The 27500-nt window shown below is 64.7% G+C and overlaps 1 protein-coding gene across 1 annotated transcript in view; it reads left to right on the top strand.

Annotated features, from left to right (window-relative positions):
* Eppk1 (epiplakin 1) overlaps positions 1-27500 on the top strand; it is a 31135-nt gene extending 3635 nt beyond the window's left edge. Inside the window, exon 2 of the mRNA XM_003463728.3 lies at positions 530-27500. Within this exon, the coding sequence (XP_003463776.2) occupies positions 575-25882 (25308 nt within the window). The 5' untranslated portion in view covers positions 530-574 and the 3' untranslated portion in view covers positions 25883-27500. The remainder of the gene's footprint in view (positions 1-529) is intronic.

Raw genomic sequence — 27500 nt, 5'->3', positions numbered from 1 at the left:
CATAACCAGGGACAGGTAGGGGCGGGAGGAGGACATGTGTCTGCAGATACTGGGGTCCCCATGACAGAGGAGCAGAGGGGCCATAGCAGGGCTCACAGGGCAGACTGAGCCCTCAGCAGAGGTAGGGGCAGTGAGAGGCCCAGGAAGGAGCTCACTTCTTTGCCTCAGGACCTTGGGGTCCAGGAGTAGAGGTCAGAGGACCATTCATAAGAGGAAACAGAGACCTTGAGCCCTGATAGGTGGCCAGTCCTTGGTCCCTGTGGGCACACTGTACCTTAAATATACTGAGCTTGGTAAGTACATCTGTCACCCTCCACAGGTGACCTATGGGACAGGGAGAACTCCTCTCCCATAGAGAAGCTCCCCCCACCCCCCACCCCAATCCCAGGAGGCAAGCTGTATCTGGGCCTTCCACTAACGTGGCACCACTCCAGGCTTCAGCTGAGGAGGATATGGAGTTGACCTCACAACTGTGTCTTCTCTGCCTGATGGTTCAGGGTCCCTGACTGAGACTTTCTGTCTCCTACAGGAAACAGTGGAACTTGGGCAAGTTCTGTACAAGCAGCTGTGTGCAATGAATGGCCAGGCTCCTCCTCATGATGTCCTGGTCACCAGCAGCACTAAGCAGGCAATGGTCACCAAAAACATGAAGGCTGGGCTAGAAACCAGCACCCCCAGAGGCCAAGTGGAGACACCTCTGTTCACCAAAGCCAAGAGCATTGCTGGAGTGTACGTGGAGGCCTCAGGGCAGACCCAGAGTATCTATGCTGCCACAAAGCAGGGTCTCCTGCCTGCTGTATTTGGGCTGGCTCTGTTGGAGGCTCAGGCAGCCACGGGGGGCCTTGTGGACCCTGCCCAGGGCCAACTGCTCCCTGTGTCCAAGGCCCTGCAGCAGGGCCTGGTAGGGCTAGAGCTGAAGGAGAAGCTACTGGCTGCTGAACGTGCAGTCACTGGTTATCCTGACCCCTATGGGGGTGAGAAGCTGGCCCTCTTCCAAGCTATGGGGAAGAAAGTTGTGGAATGGACTCTTGGGTGCAGATGGCTAGAGGCCCAGCTGGCCACTGGGGGCCTGGTGGACCCTGCTCGGGGCGTGCGAGTGGCCCCTGAGCTTGCCTGCCAGCAGGGCCTCCTGGACCAGGAAACATGGCTTAGTTTGTCCAAGCTGGAGCCTAGCACAGATGCCTCGGGTTTTCTTGACCCCAACACCAAGGAGCAACTGCTGTACAGTACCCTGCTAGCCAGGTGTGTGCAGGCTCCTGGGTCAGGGTTGGCTTTGCTATCCCTCAAGACCACCTTCCATACCCTGGCAGGGGCAGCCAATGTTGCTGAGCTGCTAGAAGTGGGTGTCCTAGACAAGGAGGTAGTCCAGGGCTTGCAGGAGGGCACACTGGCCATATCAGATGTGAGCATGCGCCCTGAGGTGCAGCGCTACCTGGAGGGCACCAGCAGTGTGGCGGGCATCGTCCTACTGCCTGAAGGCCACAAGAAGAGCTTCTTTCAGGCCACCACTGAACACCTGCTTCCAATGGGCACTGCACTCCCACTCCTGGAGTCTCAAGCTGCTACCCGTACCCTGGTGGACCCAGCCACAGGCCAACGGCTGTGGGTGGATGAGGCAGTCAGGGTGGGCTTGGTTGGCCCAGAACTTCACAAGCAGCTCCTGGTGGCAGAGCAGGCAGTGACTGGGTACTATGACCCTTTAAGTAGCTCCTGGATCCCCCTCTTTCAGGCCATGAAGAAGGAGCTGGTGGATCAGGTACTGGCTCTGCGCCTTCTGGATGCCCAGCTGGCCACAGGTGGACTGGTCTGCCCAGCCCGTAGGTTCCGGCTGCCCCTAAAAGCGGCCTTACGCCTTGGCTACCTGGATGAAGAGACTCAGCAACATCTCTCCCAGGCTGCAGGCTTCTCAGACCCCAGAACCCATGGCAGTGTGAGCTATGAGCAGCTGTTGGCCTGCTGCGTCACTGACCCGGAGACAGGGCTTGCCTTTATACCACTTTTCAGGGAGCCCCATGGAGAAGTGCTCCAGGGACCCATGTTCATTGAACAACGTACTCGACAAGCTTTGAGTGCAGCTACAGCTTCTATCTCTGTGAGAAAGTTCCAGGGCCGGCCCGTGTCCCTTTGGGAGCTGCTCTTCTCTGAGGCAGTCCCTGTGGAGCGGAGGGCACTACTGACCCAGCAGTACCAGGAAGGGACTCTCTCAATAGAGGAGCTGGAAGCTCAGCTGAAGGCCACCATTGAGCAGGCTGCAGCTACCAGAGTTACTTTTGCTGGACTGAGGAACACTGTGACACCAGGAGAGCTGCTAAGAGCTGAGATAATTGACCAAGAGCTGTACGAGAAGCTGGAATGTGGGCAGGCCTCAGCTAAGGATGTGTGTAGCCTGGACTCAGTGCAGAGGTACCTGCAGGGCACAGGCTGCATTGCTGGCCTGCTACTGCCTGAATCTCAGGAGCGCCTCAGCATCTATGAGGCCTGCAGCAAGAGGCTTCTCAGGCCAGGTACTGCTCTCATCCTCCTTGAGGCCCAGGCTGCCACAGGCTTCATCATTGACCCAAAGGGAAACAAGAGATACTCCGTGGAGGAGGCTCTCAGGGCTGATGTCATTGGTCCTGATGTGTATGCAAAGCTGCTGTCAGCTGAGCGCGCCATCACTGGCTATACTGACCCCTACTCTGGGGAACAGATCTCTCTTTTTCAGGCCATGCAGAAGGACCTCATTGTGCATGACCATGCCATCCGCCTCCTGGAGGCACAGATCGCCACAGGTGGTATCATTGACCCTGTGCACAGCCACCGTGTGCCTGTGGATGTGGCCTACCAGCGTGGCTACTTTGACCAAATGCTAAATGCAGTCTTGTCGGACCCATCTGATGACACCAAGGGCTTCTTTGATCCCAACACACACGAAAACCTCACCTACCTACAGCTGCTGGAGCGCTGCATGCGTGATCCTGAAACAGGACTGTACCTCTTGCCACTGAGCAGCACACAGCCCCAGCTGGTGGATGGGGCCACCAGAGAGGCCTTCCAGAATTTGCTGCTGTCTGTGAGGTATGGACGGTTCCGAGGACAGAGGATTTCTGCATGGGAGCTGATCAACTCGGAGTACTTCAATGAAGATTGGAGGAGGCGGCTGCTGAAGCACTATCGGCAGCGCAAGGTTACACTCAAGCAGGTCACACAGCTGCTGGAGACAGAGATGAAGAGGTGGGCTGACATCACACTACCTGCACTGCGTGGCCGAGTCACTGCCTACCAGCTCTTAGAGGCCAACATCATTGACCAGGAGCTGTTGGACCAGGTCCTGGAGGGGGTGGTCAGCCCAGACATCCTCCTCCACAGGGACAGAGTCCACCAGTGCCTTCAAGGCTCAGGCGCAGTGGGTGGAGTGCTGTTGCAGCCCTCCAACCAGAGGCTCAGCCTCTACCAAGCCATGAAACAGAAGCTGCTGGCGCCAGGTGTGGTGCTGGCCCTGCTGGAAGCTCAAGCAGCCACTGGAGCCATCATAGACCCCTGCAGTCTAGAAACCCTGTCAGTGGATGAGGCTGTATGCAGGGGAGTGGTGGGGCCAGAGGTATACATCAGGCTGAAGCAGGCAGAGGACTCTGTCACTGGCATCAGAGACCCCTTCTCTGGGAAGAGATTATCCTTATTCCAAGCCATGAAGAAAGGCCTTATCCCTGTGGAGCAGGCCACCCGCCTCCTTGAAGCCCAGGTATCCACAGGAGGGGTCATTGATCCCATGGGCCACTACCACCTCCCCATGTCTGTGGCCATCCAACGTGGTTGCATTGACCAGGAGATGGAGGCTGTCTTGTCTAACTCTCCCAAGACCTTCCCCATGCCAGACGGTCAGGGGCACACCACCTATACCCAGCTTCTGGAGCAGTGTACTCGAGATAAGGCCTCTGGTTTTTACCTCTTGCCCCTAGAAGAAAGTACTCCTGCTGTGCCAACTGACACTCAGATCCAGGAGACCCTACAGGCCACACCAGGAACTAAAGATGGCTTGTCTCTCTGGGACCTGCTCAATTCCTGCCACTTCACTGAGGAGCAGCGCAGAGACCTCCTGGAGGATGTGCGGGTCGGGAGGACCTCTGTGCCACAACTGCAAGCCACTGTGTGCAGTCAGGTACAGAGGGAAGAGCTCCTGGCCCAGACCCATGTCACAGTTCCAGGCCCAAGAGGTGAGATCCCTGCTGTCTGGCTGCAGGATGCAGGGATCATCACCCAGGAGACACTGGTGGCACTGGCTCAGGGCACACAGTCACCGGCTGAAGTTGCTGAGCTGCCTGCTGTGAAGGCCTGCCTCTGGGGGACTGGCTCTGTGGCTGGTGTGCTACTACAGCCCTCTGGGACCAAAGTGAGCATTTCCCAGGCTATGAGAGATGGCCTACTGCCCAGGGGCCTGGGACAGAGGCTCTTGGAAGCCCAGATAGCATCTGGCTTCCTTATTGACCCACTGACCAACCAAAGGCTATCAGTGGAAGATGCAGTCAAGGCTGGCCTAGTGAGCAAGGAACTGAGTGAGCAGCTCAGGCAGGCTGAGAAGGCTGTGGCCGGATATGCTGATCCTTACTCAGGGGGCTCCCTGTCGCTGTGGCAGGCCATGGAGAAAGGGCTTGTGCCCCAGAGAGAAGGCTTTCCCCTCTTGCAGGTGCAGCTGGCCACAGGGGGTGCAGTGGAGCCTGTTTATGGGGTGCACCTGCCCCAGGCAGTGGCCAACAGGCTTAGAGTCCTAGATGAGCAGACCAGCCAGACACTGACAACCATCAAAGAGGACAATAAGTTTTTCTTTGACCCCAGTGCTAAGGAAAAGGTGACTTATCAGCAGCTCAAGGAGCGATGTGTCCTGGACAGTAACACTGGCCTGTGGCTGCTGCCATTGCCCCAGGACATTGTGCTTGAGGTAGATGAACACACTGCTGTGGCACTGAGGGCCATGAAAGTGCCCATCAGCATGGGGAGGTTCCAAGGGTGCAGTGTGTCACTCTGGGACCTGCTTCGCTCAGAGTACATCAATGCGGACAAGCGCCAGGAGCTGGTAGCACTCTGTCAGTCTGGGCGAGCCGCAGCCCTGAGGCAGGTAGTCACTGCGATCACTGCCCTGGTGGAGGCTGCAGAAAAGCAGACCCCAAAGGTCACCTTCAGAGGACTCCGGAAAGAGGTGTCTGCCAATGACCTATTCAGATCTCAGCTGATTAACAAGCAGACATTGGATGAATTGACTCAAGGGAAGAGGACAGTGGAAGAGGTAACAAAGATGGACAGTGTGAAGCAGTCCCTGGAAGGAGGCAACTTCATTGCTGGCATCCTCATCCAGGATACCAATGAGAAGATGAGCATCTCTGAGGCCTTGAGAAGGAATATCCTGCGGCCTGGCACGGCTCTAGTGCTCCTGGAAGCACAGGCGGCCACCGGCTTCATCATCGACCCAGTGGAGAATCAGAAGCTGACTGTGGAGGAGGCATTCACAGCTGGGATGTTCAGCAAGGATACCTTTGTAAAGTTGCTGTCAGCAGAGCGCGCCGTCACCGGCTACACCGACCCCTACTCTGGGGAGCAGATCTCGCTCTTCCAGGCCATGCAGAGGGACCTCGTCGTGCGCGACCACGGCATCCGCCTGCTGGAGGCCCAGATCGCCACGGGTGGCATCATCGACCCTGTGCACAGCCACCGCGTGCCTGTGGATGTGGCCTACCAGCGTGGCTACTTTGATGAGGAAATGAACCAAATCCTGGCGGACTCCAGTGACGACACCAAGGGCTTCTTCGACCCTAACACACATGAGAACCTCACGTACTTGCAACTGCTGGAGCGCTGCATAGAAGATCCTGAGACAGGCCTATACATGTTACAGATTGTAAAGAAAGGAGAGACCTACAAATACATTGATGAGGCCACAAGGCACATGCTGAAATCCAGAACTGTAGAAATGCATTTGGGGAGATTTAAAGGTCAGACAGTGTCTGTCTGGGATGTCTTGTGCTCTCAGTACTTCACAGAGAAAAAGAAAAAAGAGCTAGTGTGGGAGTACAGGACCCAGAATATGGACATAGACAAACTGCTGGCAGTCATAACCACTACTATCGAAGAAATAGAAAAACAAAGCCAAGTCATCAAGGTACCAGCCATTCAGGGGGAAGTAACAGCTGCAGAACTGTTCAACTCTGGGGCCATCAACAAGAAGACCCTGGATGCAATTTGCAGTGGGAAGAGTGGATCCCAGGACCTCCACCAGCTGGATCATGTGAACGCCTACCTGGAGGGCACCGGCTGCATTGCTGGGGTGACTTTACCCTCCACCAAAGAGGTCCTGAGCTTTGAGGAGGCCAGCAAGAAAAAGCTCATCCCTGCAGGATTCGCAGCCCAGATGCTAGAAGCTCAGGCAGCCACTGGGTTCCTGCTAGACCCCCACACCCACCAGAAACTGTGTGTGAACGAGGCTGTAGCAGCAGGCTTGGTAAGCAGAGAACTGCAGGAAAGGCTTCTGGCTGCAGAGAGAGCTGCAATGGGCTATACTGACCCAGATACAGGGGAAATAATCCCACTGTTCATGGCCATGAAGAAAAAGCTAATCCAGAGAGACGAGGCCCTGAGGCTGCTGGAGGTGCAGGTAGCCACAGGTGGCATCGTGGATCCCCTGCACCACCATCGGCTGCCACTGGAAACAGCCTACAGACGTGGATGTCTGCACAAGGACATATATGCACTCATTGAAGATAAAAAGCATGTAACAAAAAGGTTTGTGGATCCCAACACACATGACAAAGTCACCTATCAGGAGCTTCAGAATAGATGCCAGAGGGAGGAATCTGGCTGGATTCTTTTCCCGCTGATCAGGGAGGCAAAAGATGCTACATATGTTGATGAGGCAACCAAAAGAGTCTTTGAGGCACACAAAGTAGAGATAAAGGTGGGTAAGTACAGGGATCAGAGGCCATCTGTGTGGGAGTTGCTGAATTCAGAATATGTAACTGAGGAGAAAAAGCTAGAACTAGTTAGAGTATACAAAGAAAACACAGCACAAGCACTAGATACAGTAGTTAAAGTCATTTTACAAATAATTGCAGAGAAGGAAACAAAGACAAAACAACTATGGTTCAGTGGAATCAGAACAAAAATAACAGCACTGGAGCTTTATGGATCAAAAATCATCACAAAGGAGACATTGTCAGACCTAGAGGAAGGGAAGAGTACCATAGCACAAATTGAAAAAAAAGAGGAGGTGAAAAGATACCTGGAGGGCACCAGCTGCATCGCGGGGGTGCTGGTGCCCGGCAAGGGCCAGGCGGGCCGCCAGGAGAAGATGAGCATCTACCAGGCCATGTGGAAGGGGCTGCTGCGGCCCGGCACGGCCCTGGTGCTCCTGGAGGCACAGGCGGCCACCGGCTTCGTCATCGACCCGGTGAGCAACCGGAAGCTGTCCGTGGAGGAGGCCGTGGCCGAGGGCGTGGTGGGCGGCGAGATCCGGGAGAAGCTGCTGTCTGCCGAGCGCGCCGTCACCGGCTACACCGACCCCTACTCCGGGGAGCAGATCTCGCTCTTCCAGGCCATGCAGAGGGACCTCATCGTGCGCGACCACGGCATCCGCCTGCTGGAGGCCCAGATCGCCACGGGTGGCATCATCGACCCGGTGCACAGCCACCGCGTGCCTGTGGGCGTGGCCTACCAGCGCGGCTACTTTGACGAGGAGATGAACCGCGTCCTGGCGGACCCCGGCGACGACACCAAGGGCTTCTTCGACCCCAACACGCACGAGAACCTCACCTACGTGCAGCTGCTGCGCCGATGCGTGCGCGACCCGGACACCGGCCTCTACATGCTGCAGCTGGCGGCCCAGGGCTCCGCGGTGCACCAGCTGAGCGAGGAGCTGCGCAGCGCTCTGCGAGACGCGCGGGTGACGCCGGGCTCGGGCGACTTCCAGGGCCAGAGCGTCTCCGTCTGGGAGCTCCTCTTCTACCGCGAGGTGCCCGAGAGCCTGCGCCAGGACCTCCTGGGCCGGTACCGGGCGGGCACGCTGACCGTGAGGGACGTGGGCGCCACCCTGGCCTCGCTGCTGGCCCGGGCCAACGACGGGACCCCGCCCGGGGCCCTACGCGCGGCCACCATGGAGGTCCGGGTGGGCCACCTGCAGGGGCGCACGGTCCCCGTGTGGGACGTGCTGGCGTCCAGCTACGTGAGCGGGACCACCCGGGAGGAACTGCTTGCCCAGTTTGGCTCAGGAGCACTGTCCTTGCCTGCGCTGACCCGCAGGCTGACTACCATCATCGAGGAGGCCGAGGGGCCCCACGGGGCCCGGCCCGAGTCTCGGGAGCCCTCGCCCGGCAAGGGGGAGCCATCCCCACGCGAGACCGAGGCTGAGGCTGCCCGCCGCCGCCGCCAGGAGCAGGCCCTCCGTGCCGCCACCATGGAGGTGCGCTCGGGGCAGTTCCAGGGCCAGCCGGTGCCCGTGTGGGACGTCCTCTTCTCCTCTTACTTGACCGAGGCCCGCCGCGACGAGCTCCTGGCCCAGCACGCGGCCGGCACCCTGGCACTGCCCGACCTCGTGGCCATCCTCATCCGGATCATCGAGGAGACAGAGACACGGCTTAGCAGCGTGTCCTTCCGGGGCCTGCGGCGCAGGGTGTCGGCGTCCGAGCTGCACAAGTCCGGGATCCTGGGCCCCGACACCCTCCGAGACCTGGCCCAGGGCGCCAAGACGCTGCAGGAGGTGACGGAGATGGACTCGGTCAAGCGTTACCTGGAGGGCACCAGCTGCATCGCGGGGGTGCTGGTGCCCGGCAAGGGCCAGGCGGGCCGCCAGGAGAAGATGAGCATCTACCAGGCCATGTGGAAGGGGCTGCTGCGGCCCGGCACGGCCCTGGTGCTCCTGGAGGCACAGGCGGCCACCGGCTTCGTCATCGACCCGGTGAGCAACCGGAAGCTGTCCGTGGAGGAGGCCGTGGCCGAGGGCGTGGTGGGCGGCGAGATCCGGGAGAAGCTGCTGTCTGCCGAGCGCGCCGTCACCGGCTACACCGACCCCTACTCCGGGGAGCAGATCTCGCTCTTCCAGGCCATGCAGAGGGACCTCATCGTGCGCGACCACGGCATCCGCCTGCTGGAGGCCCAGATCGCCACGGGTGGCATCATCGACCCGGTGCACAGCCACCGCGTGCCTGTGGGCGTGGCCTACCAGCGCGGCTACTTTGACGAGGAGATGAACCGCGTCCTGGCGGACCCCGGCGACGACACCAAGGGCTTCTTCGACCCCAACACGCACGAGAACCTCACCTACGTGCAGCTGCTGCGCCGATGCGTGCGCGACCCGGACACCGGCCTCTACATGCTGCAGCTGGCGGCCCAGGGCTCCGCGGTGCACCAGCTGAGCGAGGAGCTGCGCAGCGCTCTGCGAGACGCGCGGGTGACGCCGGGCTCGGGCGACTTCCAGGGCCAGAGCGTCTCCGTCTGGGAGCTCCTCTTCTACCGCGAGGTGCCCGAGAGCCTGCGCCAGGACCTCCTGGGCCGGTACCGGGCGGGCACGCTGACCGTGAGGGACGTGGGCGCCACCCTGGCCTCGCTGCTGGCCCGGGCCAACGACGGGACCCCGCCCGGGGCCCTACGCGCGGCCACCATGGAGGTCCGGGTGGGCCACCTGCAGGGGCGCACGGTCCCCGTGTGGGACGTGCTGGCGTCCAGCTACGTGAGCGGGACCACCCGGGAGGAACTGCTTGCCCAGTTTGGCTCAGGAGCACTGTCCTTGCCTGCGCTGACCCGCAGGCTGACTACCATCATCGAGGAGGCCGAGGGGCCCCACGGGGCCCGGCCCGAGTCTCGGGAGCCCTCGCCCGGCAAGGGGGAGCCATCCCCACGCGAGACCGAGGCTGAGGCTGCCCGCCGCCGCCGCCAGGAGCAGGCCCTCCGTGCCGCCACCATGGAGGTGCGCTCGGGGCAGTTCCAGGGCCAGCCGGTGCCCGTGTGGGACGTCCTCTTCTCCTCTTACTTGACCGAGGCCCGCCGCGACGAGCTCCTGGCCCAGCACGCGGCCGGCACCCTGGCACTGCCCGACCTCGTGGCCATCCTCATCCGGATCATCGAGGAGACAGAGACACGGCTTAGCAGCGTGTCCTTCCGGGGCCTGCGGCGCAGGGTGTCGGCGTCCGAGCTGCACAAGTCCGGGATCCTGGGCCCCGACACCCTCCGAGACCTGGCCCAGGGCGCCAAGACGCTGCAGGAGGTGACGGAGATGGACTCGGTCAAGCGTTACCTGGAGGGCACCAGCTGCATCGCGGGGGTGCTGGTGCCCGGCAAGGGCCAGGCGGGCCGCCAGGAGAAGATGAGCATCTACCAGGCCATGTGGAAGGGGCTGCTGCGGCCCGGCACGGCCCTGGTGCTCCTGGAGGCACAGGCGGCCACCGGCTTCGTCATCGACCCGGTGAGCAACCGGAAGCTGTCCGTGGAGGAGGCCGTGGCCGAGGGCGTGGTGGGCGGCGAGATCCGGGAGAAGCTGCTGTCTGCCGAGCGCGCCGTCACCGGCTACACCGACCCCTACTCCGGGGAGCAGATCTCGCTCTTCCAGGCCATGCAGAGGGACCTCATCGTGCGCGACCACGGCATCCGCCTGCTGGAGGCCCAGATCGCCACGGGTGGCATCATCGACCCGGTGCACAGCCACCGCGTGCCTGTGGGCGTGGCCTACCAGCGCGGCTACTTTGACGAGGAGATGAACCGCGTCCTGGCGGACCCCGGCGACGACACCAAGGGCTTCTTCGACCCCAACACGCACGAGAACCTCACCTACGTGCAGCTGCTGCGCCGATGCGTGCGCGACCCGGACACCGGCCTCTACATGCTGCAGCTGGCGGCCCAGGGCTCCGCGGTGCACCAGCTGAGCGAGGAGCTGCGCAGCGCTCTGCGAGACGCGCGGGTGACGCCGGGCTCGGGCGACTTCCAGGGCCAGAGCGTCTCCGTCTGGGAGCTCCTCTTCTACCGCGAGGTGCCCGAGAGCCTGCGCCAGGACCTCCTGGGCCGGTACCGGGCGGGCACGCTGACCGTGAGGGACGTGGGCGCCACCCTGGCCTCGCTGCTGGCCCGGGCCAACGACGGGACCCCGCCCGGGGCCCTACGCGCGGCCACCATGGAGGTCCGGGTGGGCCACCTGCAGGGGCGCACGGTCCCCGTGTGGGACGTGCTGGCGTCCAGCTACGTGAGCGGGACCACCCGGGAGGAACTGCTTGCCCAGTTTGGCTCAGGAGCACTGTCCTTGCCTGCGCTGACCCGCAGGCTGACTACCATCATCGAGGAGGCCGAGGGGCCCCACGGGGCCCGGCCCGAGTCTCGGGAGCCCTCGCCCGGCAAGGGGGAGCCATCCCCACGCGAGACCGAGGCTGAGGCTGCCCGCCGCCGCCGCCAGGAGCAGGCCCTCCGTGCCGCCACCATGGAGGTGCGCTCGGGGCAGTTCCAGGGCCAGCCGGTGCCCGTGTGGGACGTCCTCTTCTCCTCTTACTTGACCGAGGCCCGCCGCGACGAGCTCCTGGCCCAGCACGCGGCCGGCACCCTGGCACTGCCCGACCTCGTGGCCATCCTCATCCGGATCATCGAGGAGACAGAGACACGGCTTAGCAGCGTGTCCTTCCGGGGCCTGCGGCGCAGGGTGTCGGCGTCCGAGCTGCACAAGTCCGGGATCCTGGGCCCCGACACCCTCCGAGACCTGGCCCAGGGCGCCAAGACGCTGCAGGAGGTGACGGAGATGGACTCGGTCAAGCGTTACCTGGAGGGCACCAGCTGCATCGCGGGGGTGCTGGTGCCCGGCAAGGGCCAGGCGGGCCGCCAGGAGAAGATGAGCATCTACCAGGCCATGTGGAAGGGGCTGCTGCGGCCCGGCACGGCCCTGGTGCTCCTGGAGGCACAGGCGGCCACCGGCTTCGTCATCGACCCGGTGAGCAACCGGAAGCTGTCCGTGGAGGAGGCCGTGGCCGAGGGCGTGGTGGGCGGCGAGATCCGGGAGAAGCTGCTGTCTGCCGAGCGCGCCGTCACCGGCTACACCGACCCCTACTCCGGGGAGCAGATCTCGCTCTTCCAGGCCATGCAGAGGGACCTCATCGTGCGCGACCACGGCATCCGCCTGCTGGAGGCCCAGATCGCCACGGGTGGCATCATCGACCCGGTGCACAGCCACCGCGTGCCTGTGGGCGTGGCCTACCAGCGCGGCTACTTTGACGAGGAGATGAACCGCGTCCTGGCGGACCCCGGCGACGACACCAAGGGCTTCTTCGACCCCAACACGCACGAGAACCTCACCTACGTGCAGCTGCTGCGCCGATGCGTGCGCGACCCGGACACCGGCCTCTACATGCTGCAGCTGGCGGCCCAGGGCTCCGCGGTGCACCAGCTGAGCGAGGAGCTGCGCAGCGCTCTGCGAGACGCGCGGGTGACGCCGGGCTCGGGCGACTTCCAGGGCCAGAGCGTCTCCGTCTGGGAGCTCCTCTTCTACCGCGAGGTGCCCGAGAGCCTGCGCCAGGACCTCCTGGGCCGGTACCGGGCGGGCACGCTGACCGTGAGGGACGTGGGCGCCACCCTGGCCTCGCTGCTGGCCCGGGCCAACGACGGGACCCCGCCCGGGGCCCTACGCGCGGCCACCATGGAGGTCCGGGTGGGCCACCTGCAGGGGCGCACGGTCCCCGTGTGGGACGTGCTGGCGTCCAGCTACGTGAGCGGGACCACCCGGGAGGAACTGCTTGCCCAGTTTGGCTCAGGAGCACTGTCCTTGCCTGCGCTGACCCGCAGGCTGACTACCATCATCGAGGAGGCCGAGGGGCCCCACGGGGCCCGGCCCGAGTCTCGGGAGCCCTCGCCCGGCAAGGGGGAGCCATCCCCACGCGAGACCGAGGCTGAGGCTGCCCGCCGCCGCCGCCAGGAGCAGGCCCTCCGTGCCGCCACCATGGAGGTGCGCTCGGGGCAGTTCCAGGGCCAGCCGGTGCCCGTGTGGGACGTCCTCTTCTCCTCTTACTTGACCGAGGCCCGCCGCGACGAGCTCCTGGCCCAGCACGCGGCCGGCACCCTGGCACTGCCCGACCTCGTGGCCATCCTCATCCGGATCATCGAGGAGACAGAGACACGGCTTAGCAGCGTGTCCTTCCGGGGCCTGCGGCGCAGGGTGTCGGCGTCCGAGCTGCACAAGTCCGGGATCCTGGGCCCCGACACCCTCCGAGACCTGGCCCAGGGCGCCAAGACGCTGCAGGAGGTGACGGAGATGGACTCGGTCAAGCGTTACCTGGAGGGCACCAGCTGCATCGCGGGGGTGCTGGTGCCCGGCAAGGGCCAGGCGGGCCGCCAGGAGAAGATGAGCATCTACCAGGCCATGTGGAAGGGGCTGCTGCGGCCCGGCACGGCCCTGGTGCTCCTGGAGGCACAGGCGGCCACCGGCTTCGTCATCGACCCGGTGAGCAACCGGAAGCTGTCCGTGGAGGAGGCCGTGGCCGAGGGCGTGGTGGGCGGCGAGATCCGGGAGAAGCTGCTGTCTGCCGAGCGCGCCGTCACCGGCTACACCGACCCCTACTCCGGGGAGCAGATCTCGCTCTTCCAGGCCATGCAGAGGGACCTCATCGTGCGCGACCACGGCATCCGCCTGCTGGAGGCCCAGATCGCCACGGGTGGCATCATCGACCCGGTGCACAGCCACCGCGTGCCTGTGGGCGTGGCCTACCAGCGCGGCTACTTTGACGAGGAGATGAACCGCGTCCTGGCGGACCCCGGCGACGACACCAAGGGCTTCTTCGACCCCAACACGCACGAGAACCTCACCTACGTGCAGCTGCTGCGCCGATGCGTGCGCGACCCGGACACCGGCCTCTACATGCTGCAGCTGGCGGCCCAGGGCTCCGCGGTGCACCAGCTGAGCGAGGAGCTGCGCAGCGCTCTGCGAGACGCGCGGGTGACGCCGGGCTCGGGCGACTTCCAGGGCCAGAGCGTCTCCGTCTGGGAGCTCCTCTTCTACCGCGAGGTGCCCGAGAGCCTGCGCCAGGACCTCCTGGGCCGGTACCGGGCGGGCACGCTGACCGTGAGGGACGTGGGCGCCACCCTGGCCTCGCTGCTGGCCCGGGCCAACGACGGGACCCCGCCCGGGGCCCTACGCGCGGCCACCATGGAGGTCCGGGTGGGCCACCTGCAGGGGCGCACGGTCCCCGTGTGGGACGTGCTGGCGTCCAGCTACGTGAGCGGGACCACCCGGGAGGAACTGCTTGCCCAGTTTGGCTCAGGAGCACTGTCCTTGCCTGCGCTGACCCGCAGGCTGACTACCATCATCGAGGAGGCCGAGGGGTCCCACGGGGCCCGGCCCGAGTCTCGGGAGCCCTCGCCCGGCAAGGGGGAGCCATCCCCACGCGAGACCGAGGCTGAGGCTGCCCGCCGCCGCCGCCAGGAGCAGGCCCTCCGTGCCGCCACCATGGAGGTGCGCTCGGGGCAGTTCCAGGGCCAGCCGGTGCCCGTGTGGGACGTCCTCTTCTCCTCTTACTTGACCGAGGCCCGCCGCGACGAGCTCCTGGCCCAGCACGCGGCCGGCACCCTGGCACTGCCCGACCTCGTGGCCATCCTCATCCGGATCATCGAGGAGACAGAGACACGGCTTAGCAGCGTGTCCTTCCGGGGCCTGCGGCGCAGGGTGTCGGCGTCCGAGCTGCACAAGTCCGGGATCCTGGGCCCCGACACCCTCCGAGACCTGGCCCAGGGCGCCAAGACGCTGCAGGAGGTGACGGAGATGGACTCGGTCAAGCGTTACCTGGAGGGCACCAGCTGCATCGCGGGGGTGCTGGTGCCCGGCAAGGGCCAGGCGGGCCGCCAGGAGAAGATGAGCATCTACCAGGCCATGTGGAAGGGGCTGCTGCGGCCCGGCACGGCCCTGGTGCTCCTGGAGGCACAGGCGGCCACCGGCTTCGTCATCGACCCGGTGAGCAACCGGAAGCTGTCCGTGGAGGAGGCCGTGGCCGAGGGCGTGGTGGGCGGCGAGATCCGGGAGAAGCTGCTGTCTGCCGAGCGCGCCGTCACCGGCTACACCGACCCCTACTCCGGGGAGCAGATCTCGCTCTTCCAGGCCATGCAGAGGGACCTCATCGTGCGCGACCACGGCATCCGCCTGCTGGAGGCCCAGATCGCCACGGGTGGCATCATCGACCCGGTGCACAGCCACCGCGTGCCTGTGGGCGTGGCCTACCAGCGCGGCTACTTTGACGAGGAGATGAACCGCGTCCTGGCGGACCCCGGCGACGACACCAAGGGCTTCTTCGACCCCAACACGCACGAGAACCTCACCTACGTGCAGCTGCTGCGCCGATGCGTGCGCGACCCGGACACCGGCCTCTACATGCTGCAGCTGGCGGCCCAGGGCTCCGCGGTGCACCAGCTGAGCGAGGAGCTGCGCAGCGCTCTGCGAGACGCGCGGGTGACGCCGGGCTCGGGCGACTTCCAGGGCCAGAGCGTCTCCGTCTGGGAGCTCCTCTTCTACCGCGAGGTGCCCGAGAGCCTGCGCCAGGACCTCCTGGGCCGGTACCGGGCGGGCACGCTGACCGTGAGGGACGTGGGCGCCACCCTGGCCTCGCTGCTGGCCCGGGCCAACGACGGGACCCCGCCCGGGGCCCTACGCGCGGCCACCATGGAGGTCCGGGTGGGCCACCTGCAGGGGCGCACGGTCCCCGTGTGGGACGTGCTGGCGTCCAGCTACGTGAGCGGGACCACCCGGGAGGAACTGCTTGCCCAGTTTGGCTCAGGAGCACTGTCCTTGCCTGCGCTGACCCGCAGGCTGACTACCATCATCGAGGAGGCCGAGGGGCCCCACGGGGCCCGGCCCGAGTCTCGGGAGCCCTCGCCCGGCAAGGGGGAGCCATCCCCACGCGAGACCGAGGCTGAGGCTGCCCGCCGCCGCCGCCAGGAGCAGGCCCTCCGTGCCGCCACCATGGAGGTGCGCTCGGGGCAGTTCCAGGGCCAGCCGGTGCCCGTGTGGGACGTCCTCTTCTCCTCTTACTTGACCGAGGCCCGCCGCGACGAGCTCCTGGCCCAGCACGCGGCCGGCACCCTGGCACTGCCCGACCTCGTGGCCATCCTCATCCGGATCATCGAGGAGACAGAGACACGGCTTAGCAGCGTGTCCTTCCGGGGCCTGCGGCGCAGGGTGTCGGCGTCCGAGCTGCACAAGTCCGGGATCCTGGGCCCCGACACCCTCCGAGACCTGGCCCAGGGCGCCAAGACGCTGCAGGAGGTGACGGAGATGGACTCGGTCAAGCGTTACCTGGAGGGCACCAGCTGCATCGCGGGGGTGCTGGTGCCCGGCAAGGGCCAGGCGGGCCGCCAGGAGAAGATGAGCATCTACCAGGCCATGTGGAAGGGGCTGCTGCGGCCCGGCACGGCCCTGGTGCTCCTGGAGGCACAGGCGGCCACCGGCTTCGTCATCGACCCGGTGAGCAACCGGAAGCTGTCCGTGGAGGAGGCCGTGGCCGAGGGCGTGGTGGGCGGCGAGATCCGGGAGAAGCTGCTGTCTGCCGAGCGCGCCGTCACCGGCTACACCGACCCCTACTCCGGGGAGCAGATCTCGCTCTTCCAGGCCATGCAGAGGGACCTCATCGTGCGCGACCACGGCATCCGCCTGCTGGAGGCCCAGATCGCCACGGGTGGCATCATCGACCCGGTGCACAGCCACCGCGTGCCTGTGGGCGTGGCCTACCAGCGCGGCTACTTTGACGAGGAGATGAACCGCGTCCTGGCGGACCCCGGCGACGACACCAAGGGCTTCTTCGACCCCAACACGCACGAGAACCTCACCTACGTGCAGCTGCTGCGCCGATGCGTGCGCGACCCGGACACCGGCCTCTACATGCTGCAGCTGGCGGCCCAGGGCTCCGTGGTGCACCAGCTGAGCGAGGAGCTGCGCAGCGCTCTGCGAGACGCGCGGGTGACGCCGGGCTCGGGCGACTTCCAGGGCCAGAGCGTCTCCGTCTGGGAGCTCCTCTTCTACCGCGAGGTGCCCGAGAGCCTGCGCCAGGACCTCCTGGGCCGGTACCGGGCGGGCACGCTGACCGTGAGGGACGTGGGCGCCACCCTGGCCTCGCTGCTGGCCCGGGCCAACGACGGGACCCCGCCCGGGGCCCTACGCGCGGCCACCATGGAGGTCCGGGTGGGCCACCTGCAGGGGCGCACGGTCCCCGTGTGGGACGTGCTGGCGTCCAGCTACGTGAGCGGGACCACCCGGGAGGAACTGCTTGCCCAGTTTGGCTCAGGAGCACTGTCCTTGCCTGCGCTGACCCGCAGGCTGACTACCATCATCGAGGAGGCCGAGGGGCCCCACGGGGCCCGGCCCGAGTCTCGGGAGCCCTCGCCCGGCAAGGGGGAGCCATCCCCACGCGAGACCGAGGCTGAGGCTGCCCGCCGCCGCCGCCAGGAGCAGGCCCTCCGTGCCGCCACCATGGAGGTGCGCTCGGGGCAGTTCCAGGGCCAGCCGGTGCCCGTGTGGGACGTCCTCTTCTCCTCTTACTTGACCGAGGCCCGCCGCGACGAGCTCCTGGCCCAGCACGCGGCCGGCACCCTGGCACTGCCCGACCTCGTGGCCATCCTCATCCGGATCATCGAGGAGACAGAGACACGGCTTAGCAGCGTGTCCTTCCGGGGCCTGCGGCGCAGGGTGTCGGCGTCCGAGCTGCACAAGTCCGGGATCCTGGGCCCCGACACCCTCCGAGACCTGGCCCAGGGCGCCAAGACGCTGCAGGAGGTGACGGAGATGGACTCGGTCAAGCGTTACCTGGAGGGCACCAGCTGCATCGCGGGGGTGCTGGTGCCCGGCAAGGGCCAGGCGGGCCGCCAGGAGAAGATGAGCATCTACCAGGCCATGTGGAAGGGGCTGCTGCGGCCCGGCACGGCCCTGGTGCTCCTGGAGGCACAGGCGGCCACCGGCTTCGTCATCGACCCGGTGAGCAACCGGAAGCTGTCCGTGGAGGAGGCCGTGGCCGAGGGCGTGGTGGGCGGCGAGATCCGGGAGAAGCTGCTGTCTGCCGAGCGCGCCGTCACCGGCTACACCGACCCCTACTCCGGGGAGCAGATCTCGCTCTTCCAGGCCATGCAGAGGGACCTCATCGTGCGCGACCACGGCATCCGCCTGCTGGAGGCCCAGATCGCCACGGGTGGCATCATCGACCCGGTGCACAGCCACCGCGTGCCTGTGGGCGTGGCCTACCAGCGCGGCTACTTTGACGAGGAGATGAACCGCGTCCTGGCGGACCCCGGCGACGACACCAAGGGCTTCTTCGACCCCAACACGCACGAGAACCTCACCTACGTGCAGCTGCTGCGCCGATGCGTGCGCGACCCGGACACCGGCCTCTACATGCTGCAGCTGGCGGCCCAGGGCTCCGCGGTGCACCAGCTGAGCGAGGAGCTGCGCAGCGCTCTGCGAGACGCGCGGGTGACGCCGGGCTCGGGCGACTTCCAGGGCCAGAGCGTCTCCGTCTGGGAGCTCCTCTTCTACCGCGAGGTGCCCGAGAGCCTGCGCCAGGACCTCCTGGGCCGGTACCGGGCGGGCACGCTGACCGTGAGGGACGTGGGCGCCACCCTGGCCTCGCTGCTGGCCCGGGCCAACGACGGGACCCCGCCCGGGGCCCTACGCGCGGCCACCATGGAGGTCCGGGTGGGCCACCTGCAGGGGCGCACGGTCCCCGTGTGGGACGTGCTGGCGTCCAGCTACGTGAGCGGGACCACCCGGGAGGAACTGCTTGCCCAGTTTGGCTCAGGAGCACTGTCCTTGCCTGCGCTGACCCGCAGGCTGACTACCATCATCGAGGAGGCCGAGGGGTCCCACGGGGCCCGGCCCGAGTCTCGGGAGCCCTCGCCCGGCAAGGGGGAGCCATCCCCACGCGAGACCGAGGCTGAGGCTGCCCGCCGCCGCCGCCAGGAGCAGGCCCTCCGTGCCGCCACCATGGAGGTGCGCTCGGGGCAGTTCCAGGGCCAGCCGGTGCCCGTGTGGGACGTCCTCTTCTCCTCTTACTTGACCGAGGCCCGCCGCGACGAGCTCCTGGCCCAGCACGCGGCCGGCACCCTGGCACTGCCCGACCTCGTGGCCATCCTCATCCGGATCATCGAGGAGACAGAGACACGGCTTAGCAGCGTGTCCTTCCGGGGCCTGCGGCGCAGGGTGTCGGCGTCCGAGCTGCACAAGTCCGGGATCCTGGGCCCCGACACCCTCCGAGACCTGGCCCAGGGCGCCAAGACGCTGCAGGAGGTGACGGAGATGGACTCGGTCAAGCGTTACCTGGAGGGCACCAGCTGCATCGCGGGGGTGCTGGTGCCCGGCAAGGGCCAGGCGGGCCGCCAGGAGAAGATGAGCATCTACCAGGCCATGTGGAAGGGGCTGCTGCGGCCCGGCACGGCCCTGGTGCTCCTGGAGGCACAGGCGGCCACCGGCTTCGTCATCGACCCGGTGAGCAACCGGAAGCTGTCCGTGGAGGAGGCCGTGGCCGAGGGCGTGGTGGGCGGCGAGATCCGGGAGAAGCTGCTGTCTGCCGAGCGCGCCGTCACCGGCTACACCGACCCCTACTCCGGGGAGCAGATCTCGCTCTTCCAGGCCATGCAGAGGGACCTCATCGTGCGCGACCACGGCATCCGCCTGCTGGAGGCCCAGATCGCCACGGGTGGCATCATCGACCCGGTGCACAGCCACCGCGTGCCTGTGGGCGTGGCCTACCAGCGCGGCTACTTTGACGAGGAGATGAACCGCGTCCTGGCGGACCCCGGCGACGACACCAAGGGCTTCTTCGACCCCAACACGCACGAGAACCTCACCTACGTGCAGCTGCTGCGCCGATGCGTGCGCGACCCGGACACCGGCCTCTACATGCTGCAGCTGGCGGCCCAGGGCTCCGCGGTGCACCAGCTGAGCGAGGAGCTGCGCAGCGCTCTGCGAGACGCGCGGGTGACGCCGGGCTCGGGCGACTTCCAGGGCCAGAGCGTCTCCGTCTGGGAGCTCCTCTTCTACCGCGAGGTGCCCGAGAGCCTGCGCCAGGACCTCCTGGGCCGGTACCGGGCGGGCACGCTGACCGTGAGGGACGTGGGCGCCACCCTGGCCTCGCTGCTGGCCCGGGCCAACGACGGGACCCCGCCCGGGGCCCTACGCGCGGCCACCATGGAGGTCCGGGTGGGCCACCTGCAGGGGCGCACGGTCCCCGTGTGGGACGTGCTGGCGTCCAGCTACGTGAGCGGGACCACCCGGGAGGAACTGCTTGCCCAGTTTGGCTCAGGAGCACTGTCCTTGCCTGCGCTGACCCGCAGGCTGACTACCATCATCGAGGAGGCCGAGGGGCCCCACGGGGCCCGGCCCGAGTCTCGGGAGCCCTCGCCCGGCAAGGGGGAGCCATCCCCACGCGAGACCGAGGCTGAGGCTGCCCGCCGCCGCCGCCAGGAGCAGGCCCTCCGTGCCGCCACCATGGAGGTGCGCTCGGGGCAGTTCCAGGGCCAGCCGGTGCCCGTGTGGGACGTCCTCTTCTCCTCTTACTTGACCGAGGCCCGCCGCGACGAGCTCCTGGCCCAGCACGCGGCCGGCACCCTGGCACTGCCCGACCTCGTGGCCATCCTCATCCGGATCATCGAGGAGACAGAGACACGGCTTAGCAGCGTGTCCTTCCGGGGCCTGCGGCGCAGGGTGTCGGCGTCCGAGCTGCACAAGTCCGGGATCCTGGGCCCCGACACCCTCCGAGACCTGGCCCAGGGCGCCAAGACGCTGCAGGAGGTGACGGAGATGGACTCGGTCAAGCGTTACCTGGAGGGCACCAGCTGCATCGCGGGGGTGCTGGTGCCCGGCAAGGGCCAGGCGGGCCGCCAGGAGAAGATGAGCATCTACCAGGCCATGTGGAAGGGGCTGCTGCGGCCCGGCACAGCCCTGGTGCTCCTGGAGGCACAGGCGGCCACCGGCTTCGTCATCGACCCGGTGAGCAACCGGAAGCTGTCCGTGGAGGAGGCCGTGGCCGAGGGCGTGGTGGGCGGCGAGATCCGGGAGAAGCTGCTGTCTGCCGAGCGCGCCGTCACCGGCTACACCGACCCCTACTCCGGGGAGCAGATCTCGCTCTTCCAGGCCATGCAGAGGGACCTCATCGTGCGCGACCACGGCATCCGCCTGCTGGAGGCCCAGATCGCCACGGGTGGCATCATCGACCCGGTGCACAGCCACCGCGTGCCTGTGGGCGTGGCCTACCAGCGCGGCTACTTTGACGAGGAGATGAACCGCGTCCTGGCGGACCCCGGCGACGACACCAAGGGCTTCTTCGACCCCAACACGCACGAGAACCTCACCTACGTGCAGCTGCTGCGCCGATGCGTGCGCGACCCGGACACCGGCCTCTACATGCTGCAGCTGGCGGCCCAGGGCTCCGCGGTGCACCAGCTGAGCGAGGAGCTGCGCAGCGCTCTGCGAGACGCGCGGGTGACGCCGGGCTCGGGCGACTTCCAGGGCCAGAGCGTCTCCGTCTGGGAGCTCCTCTTCTACCGCGAGGTGCCCGAGAGCCTGCGCCAGGACCTCCTGGGCCGGTACCGGGCGGGCACGCTGACCGTGAGGGACGTGGGCGCCACCCTGGCCTCGCTGCTGGCCCGGGCCAACGACGGGACCCCGCCCGGGGCCCTACGCGCGGCCACCATGGAGGTCCGGGTGGGCCACCTGCAGGGGCGCACGGTCCCCGTGTGGGACGTGCTGGCGTCCAGCTACGTGAGCGGGACCACCCGGGAGGAACTGCTTGCCCAGTTTGGCTCAGGAGCACTGTCCTTGCCTGCGCTGACCCGCAGGCTGACTACCATCATCGAGGAGGCCGAGGGGCCCCACGGGGCCCGGCCCGAGTCTCGGGAGCCCTCGCCCGGCAAGGGGGAGCCATCCCCACGCGAGACCGAGGCTGAGGCTGCCCGCCGCCGCCGCCAGGAGCAGGCCCTCCGTGCCGCCACCATGGAGGTGCGCTCGGGGCAGTTCCAGGGCCAGCCGGTGCCCGTGTGGGACGTCCTCTTCTCCTCTTACTTGACCGAGGCCCGCCGCGACGAGCTCCTGGCCCAGCACGCGGCCGGCACCCTGGCACTGCCCGACCTCGTGGCCATCCTCATCCGGATCATCGAGGAGACAGAGACACGGCTTAGCAGCGTGTCCTTCCGGGGCCTGCGGCGCAGGGTGTCGGCGTCCGAGCTGCACAAGTCCGGGATCCTGGGCCCCGACACCCTCCGAGACCTGGCCCAGGGCGCCAAGACGCTGCAGGAGGTGACGGAGATGGACTCGGTCAAGCGTTACCTGGAGGGCACCAGCTGCATCGCGGGGGTGCTGGTGCCCGGCAAGGGCCAGGCGGGCCGCCAGGAGAAGATGAGCATCTACCAGGCCATGTGGAAGGGGCTGCTGCGGCCCGGCACAGCCCTGGTGCTCCTGGAGGCACAGGCGGCCACCGGCTTCGTCATCGACCCGGTGAGCAACCGGAAGCTGTCCGTGGAGGAGGCCGTGGCCGAGGGCGTGGTGGGCGGCGAGATCCGGGAGAAGCTGCTGTCTGCCGAGCGCGCCGTCACCGGCTACACCGACCCCTACTCCGGGGAGCAGATCTCGCTCTTCCAGGCCATGCAGAGGGACCTCATCGTGCGCGACCACGGCATCCGCCTGCTGGAGGCCCAGATCGCCACGGGTGGCATCATCGACCCGGTGCACAGCCACCGCGTGCCTGTGGGCGTGGCCTACCAGCGCGGCTACTTTGACGAGGAGATGAACCGCGTCCTGGCGGACCCCGGCGACGACACCAAGGGCTTCTTCGACCCCAACACGCACGAGAACCTCACCTACGTGCAGCTGCTGCGCCGATGCGTGCGCGACCCGGACACCGGCCTCTACATGCTGCAGCTGGCGGCCCAGGGCTCCGCGGTGCACCAGCTGAGCGAGGAGCTGCGCAGCGCTCTGCGAGACGCGCGGGTGACGCCGGGCTCGGGCGACTTCCAGGGCCAGAGCGTCTCCGTCTGGGAGCTCCTCTTCTACCGCGAGGTGCCCGAGAGCCTGCGCCAGGACCTCCTGGGCCGGTACCGGGCGGGCACGCTGACCGTGAGGGACGTGGGCGCCACCCTGGCCTCGCTGCTGGCCCGGGCCAACGACGGGACCCCGCCCGGGGCCCTACGCGCGGCCACCATGGAGGTCCGGGTGGGCCACCTGCAGGGGCGCACGGTCCCCGTGTGGGACGTGCTGGCGTCCAGCTACGTGAGCGGGACCACCCGGGAGGAACTGCTTGCCCAGTTTGGCTCAGGAGCACTGTCCTTGCCTGCGCTGACCCGCAGGCTGACTACCATCATCGAGGAGGCCGAGGGGCCCCACGGGGCCCGGCCCGAGTCTCGGGAGCCCTCGCCCGGCAAGGGGGAGCCATCCCCACGCGAGACCGAGGCTGAGGCTGCCCGCCGCCGCCGCCAGGAGCAGGCCCTCCGTGCCGCCACCATGGAGGTGCGCTCGGGGCAGTTCCAGGGCCAGCCGGTGCCCGTGTGGGACGTCCTCTTCTCCTCTTACTTGACCGAGGCCCGCCGCGACGAGCTCCTGGCCCAGCACGCGGCCGGCACCCTGGCACTGCCCGACCTCGTGGCCATCCTCATCCGGATCATCGAGGAGACAGAGACACGGCTTAGCAGCGTGTCCTTCCGGGGCCTGCGGCGCAGGGTGTCGGCGTCCGAGCTGCACAAGTCCGGGATCCTGGGCCCCGACACCCTCCGAGACCTGGCCCAGGGCGCCAAGACGCTGCAGGAGGTGACGGAGATGGACTCGGTCAAGCGTTACCTGGAGGGCACCAGCTGCATCGCGGGGGTGCTGGTGCCCGGCAAGGGCCAGGCGGGCCGCCAGGAGAAGATGAGCATCTACCAGGCCATGTGGAAGGGGCTGCTGCGGCCCGGCACAGCCCTGGTGCTCCTGGAGGCACAGGCGGCCACCGGCTTCGTCATCGACCCGGTGAGCAACCGGAAGCTGTCCGTGGAGGAGGCCGTGGCCGAGGGCGTGGTGGGCGGCGAGATCCGGGAGAAGCTGCTGTCTGCCGAGCGCGCCGTCACCGGCTACACCGACCCCTACTCCGGGGAGCAGATCTCGCTCTTCCAGGCCATGCAGAGGGACCTCATCGTGCGCGACCACGGCATCCGCCTGCTGGAGGCCCAGATCGCCACGGGTGGCATCATCGACCCGGTGCACAGCCACCGCGTGCCTGTGGGCGTGGCCTACCAGCGCGGCTACTTTGACGAGGAGATGAACCGCGTCCTGGCGGACCCCGGCGACGACACCAAGGGCTTCTTCGACCCCAACACGCACGAGAACCTCACCTACGTGCAGCTGCTGCGCCGATGCGTGCGCGACCCGGACACCGGCCTCTACATGCTGCAGCTGGCGGCCCAGGGCTCCGCGGTGCACCAGCTGAGCGAGGAGCTGCGCAGCGCTCTGCGAGACGCGCGGGTGACGCCGGGCTCGGGCGACTTCCAGGGCCAGAGCGTCTCCGTCTGGGAGCTCCTCTTCTACCGCGAGGTGCCCGAGAGCCTGCGCCAGGACCTCCTGGGCCGGTACCGGGCGGGCACGCTGACCGTGAGGGACGTGGGCGCCACCCTGGCCTCGCTGCTGGCCCGGGCCAACGACGGGACCCCGCCCGGGGCCCTACGCGCGGCCACCATGGAGGTCCGGGTGGGCCACCTGCAGGGGCGCACGGTCCCCGTGTGGGACGTGCTGGCGTCCAGCTACGTGAGCGGGACCACCCGGGAGGAACTGCTTGCCCAGTTTGGCTCAGGAGCACTGTCCTTGCCTGCGCTGACCCGCAGGCTGACTACCATCATCGAGGAGGCCGAGGGGTCCCACGGGGCCCGGCCCGAGTCTCGGGAGCCCTCGCCCGGCAAGGGGGAGCCATCCCCACGCGAGACCGAGGCTGAGGCTGCCCGCCGCCGCCGCCAGGAGCAGGCCCTCCGTGCCGCCACCATGGAGGTGCGCTCGGGGCAGTTCCAGGGCCAGCCGGTGCCCGTGTGGGACGTCCTCTTCTCCTCTTACTTGACCGAGGCCCGCCGCGACGAGCTCCTGGCCCAGCACGCGGCCAGCACCCTGGCACTGCCCGACCTCGTGGCCATCCTCATCCGGATCATCGAGGAGACAGAGACACGGCTTAGCAGCGTGTCCTTCCGGGGCCTGCGGCGCAGGGTGTCGGCGTCCGAGCTGCACAAGTCCGGGATCCTGGGCCCCGACACCCTCCGAGACCTGGCCCAGGGCGCCAAGACGCTGCAGGAGGTGACGGAGATGGACTCGGTCAAGCGTTACCTGGAGGGCACCAGCTGCATCGCGGGGGTGCTGGTGCCCGGCAAGGGCCAGGCGGGCCGCCAGGAGAAGATGAGCATCTACCAGGCCATGTGGAAGGGGCTGCTGCGGCCCGGCACGGCCCTGGTGCTCCTGGAGGCACAGGCGGCCACCGGCTTCGTCATCGACCCGGTGAGCAACCGGAAGCTGTCCGTGGAGGAGGCCGTGGCCGAGGGCGTGGTGGGCGGCGAGATCCGGGAGAAGCTGCTGTCTGCCGAGCGCGCCGTCACCGGCTACACCGACCCCTACTCCGGGGAGCAGATCTCGCTCTTCCAGGCCATGCAGAGGGACCTCATCGTGCGCGACCACGGCATCCGCCTGCTGGAGGCCCAGATCGCCACGGGTGGCATCATCGACCCGGTGCACAGCCACCGCGTGCCTGTGGGCGTGGCCTACCAGCGCGGCTACTTTGACGAGGAGATGAACCGCGTCCTGGCGGACCCCGGCGACGACACCAAGGGCTTCTTCGACCCCAACACGCATGAGAACCTCACTTATATGCAGCTGTTGGAGAGGACTATTGTAGACCCTGATACTGGGCTTTTGTTTCTCCCATTGGTGTAGGATGTGTTTGTTTTTTCTCTGTATATCTTTGGTGTACCTTCACCATATTTTTTTAATCTTGTTTTAATCAAATTGTTTTTTCCTTGGCTTGTCTTATTCCATTTTTTTGACAGATTTTACCTTTCTTGTATATTTTCCTTTCTATAGCCTGCTTTTTTGCATTCCTCTTCTCTCCCTTTGGAAGTTCTGTTTTCTTTCTTTCTTTCTTTTTTGTTTTTAATTTTATTCGATAAAAAGGAAAAAGAGAAAATAATTGTAAGGAGAAAAAAGAAAAAAACAGAAATAGTGTACAAGTTATACAGAATTTCAGAAAAAATAAACAGTAGGAAATCACTAGTTAATTACATATTGTCATCTTAGAAATAGTTGTTGAAGTTACCAAATTAAAGCATATAGAGGGGACTTTCAAACAGTGAGACTGCGAACAGTTTTGTTCAACGATCCAGCAAAACTCAGTAATCTGTTATCTATCTTATACACTTAAATATACACTCAGTTGGGTGCTGGGGATTTAGCTCTGTGGCACAAGCGCCTGCCTTACAAGCAGGCAGTTGTGAGTTCGATCCCTGGTACCGATAAAAACAACACAAAACAATAAAATATATATATACATGCAGTTATATCCTTTAGAGCACTTTCTTTTGTACAATGACTGTTACACAGTTTGGGTTTTATTACTCCCACAGTTCTTGTTACTTCTTTTGAAGAGAATAAAACCATATGTGATGTTGCAAAACAGAGTCTGTGAAATCAAAAGAATGGACATAATACACACTGTAAAAACAAAATACAAGGTGATCAACAATGGTTACCATAATGCCTCTTGCTATCTTAAAAAGAATTGCCTATATCATCAGTTATAATAAAATTGAACAAAATAGTAAAGAACAAAACCAAAATATTGGAGACATTACAGAACTTCAAAAGAAGATAATAGTCAAACCAGAATGGGCGTCATAATGAATCTTATTGTAGAAGTTCTGTTTTCTTTGTGGCACTTTTTCTACAAACCTCCACTGGTTTTGTTTTGTTTTTTGTAATTTTCACTGTTTTTGTTGGATTTGGTTGGTTGATTGATTTTTGTTTTTTTGCTTTTCTGGTTTTTTTTTTCACTGATTCAGTTAAGTCCTCTCTTTTTCACCTTGAGTGTGGTGGGACATGTCCTTCTGCTCTGGCCCTCTGTATGTGAGGCTGAAGTGCAGGTTGCCAAGACTACTCTTGTGTTGATTCAGGTGGGGACACCTAGAGGGGTTTTGATTGTATGCTACTCTCATCAACGAATGAGCTTTTGGGATGTGGGGCCTACTTCGAGTGAGAAGGTCACTGGAATCATGACTTTGAGAGGTCTAGCTTTTCTTTAGTTTATCCACGCTCCCTGCTTTGTGAAGGTCACCAAATGAGCAAGTTCCTGCACCCTACCCCTGCCATGATATTTTTACCTTAGAGTGAGCCCCAATGAACTGAAATCTCTAACAGTGTGAGTTAAAAATAGACCTTTTCCTCATTTAACATGTAAGTGTCAGATATTTTATCCCAGCAATAAAAAGGTGACTAATACAGCTTGTTAATTGTTTATGTTCCAATTTCAATAAATGTATTTCTTTTCATTATAAAATGA

The sequence above is a fragment of the Cavia porcellus genome, unplaced genomic scaffold (assembly GCF_034190915.1).
Source record: "Cavia porcellus strain 051 isolate PalLab524CR breed Dunkin Hartley unplaced genomic scaffold, mCavPor4.1 scaffold_19, whole genome shotgun sequence".
NCBI classification, from domain to species: domain Eukaryota; kingdom Metazoa; phylum Chordata; class Mammalia; order Rodentia; family Caviidae; genus Cavia; species Cavia porcellus.
The sequence above is the reverse complement of the archived record's forward strand: the minus strand, read 5'-3'. Positions and strand labels throughout refer to the sequence as shown.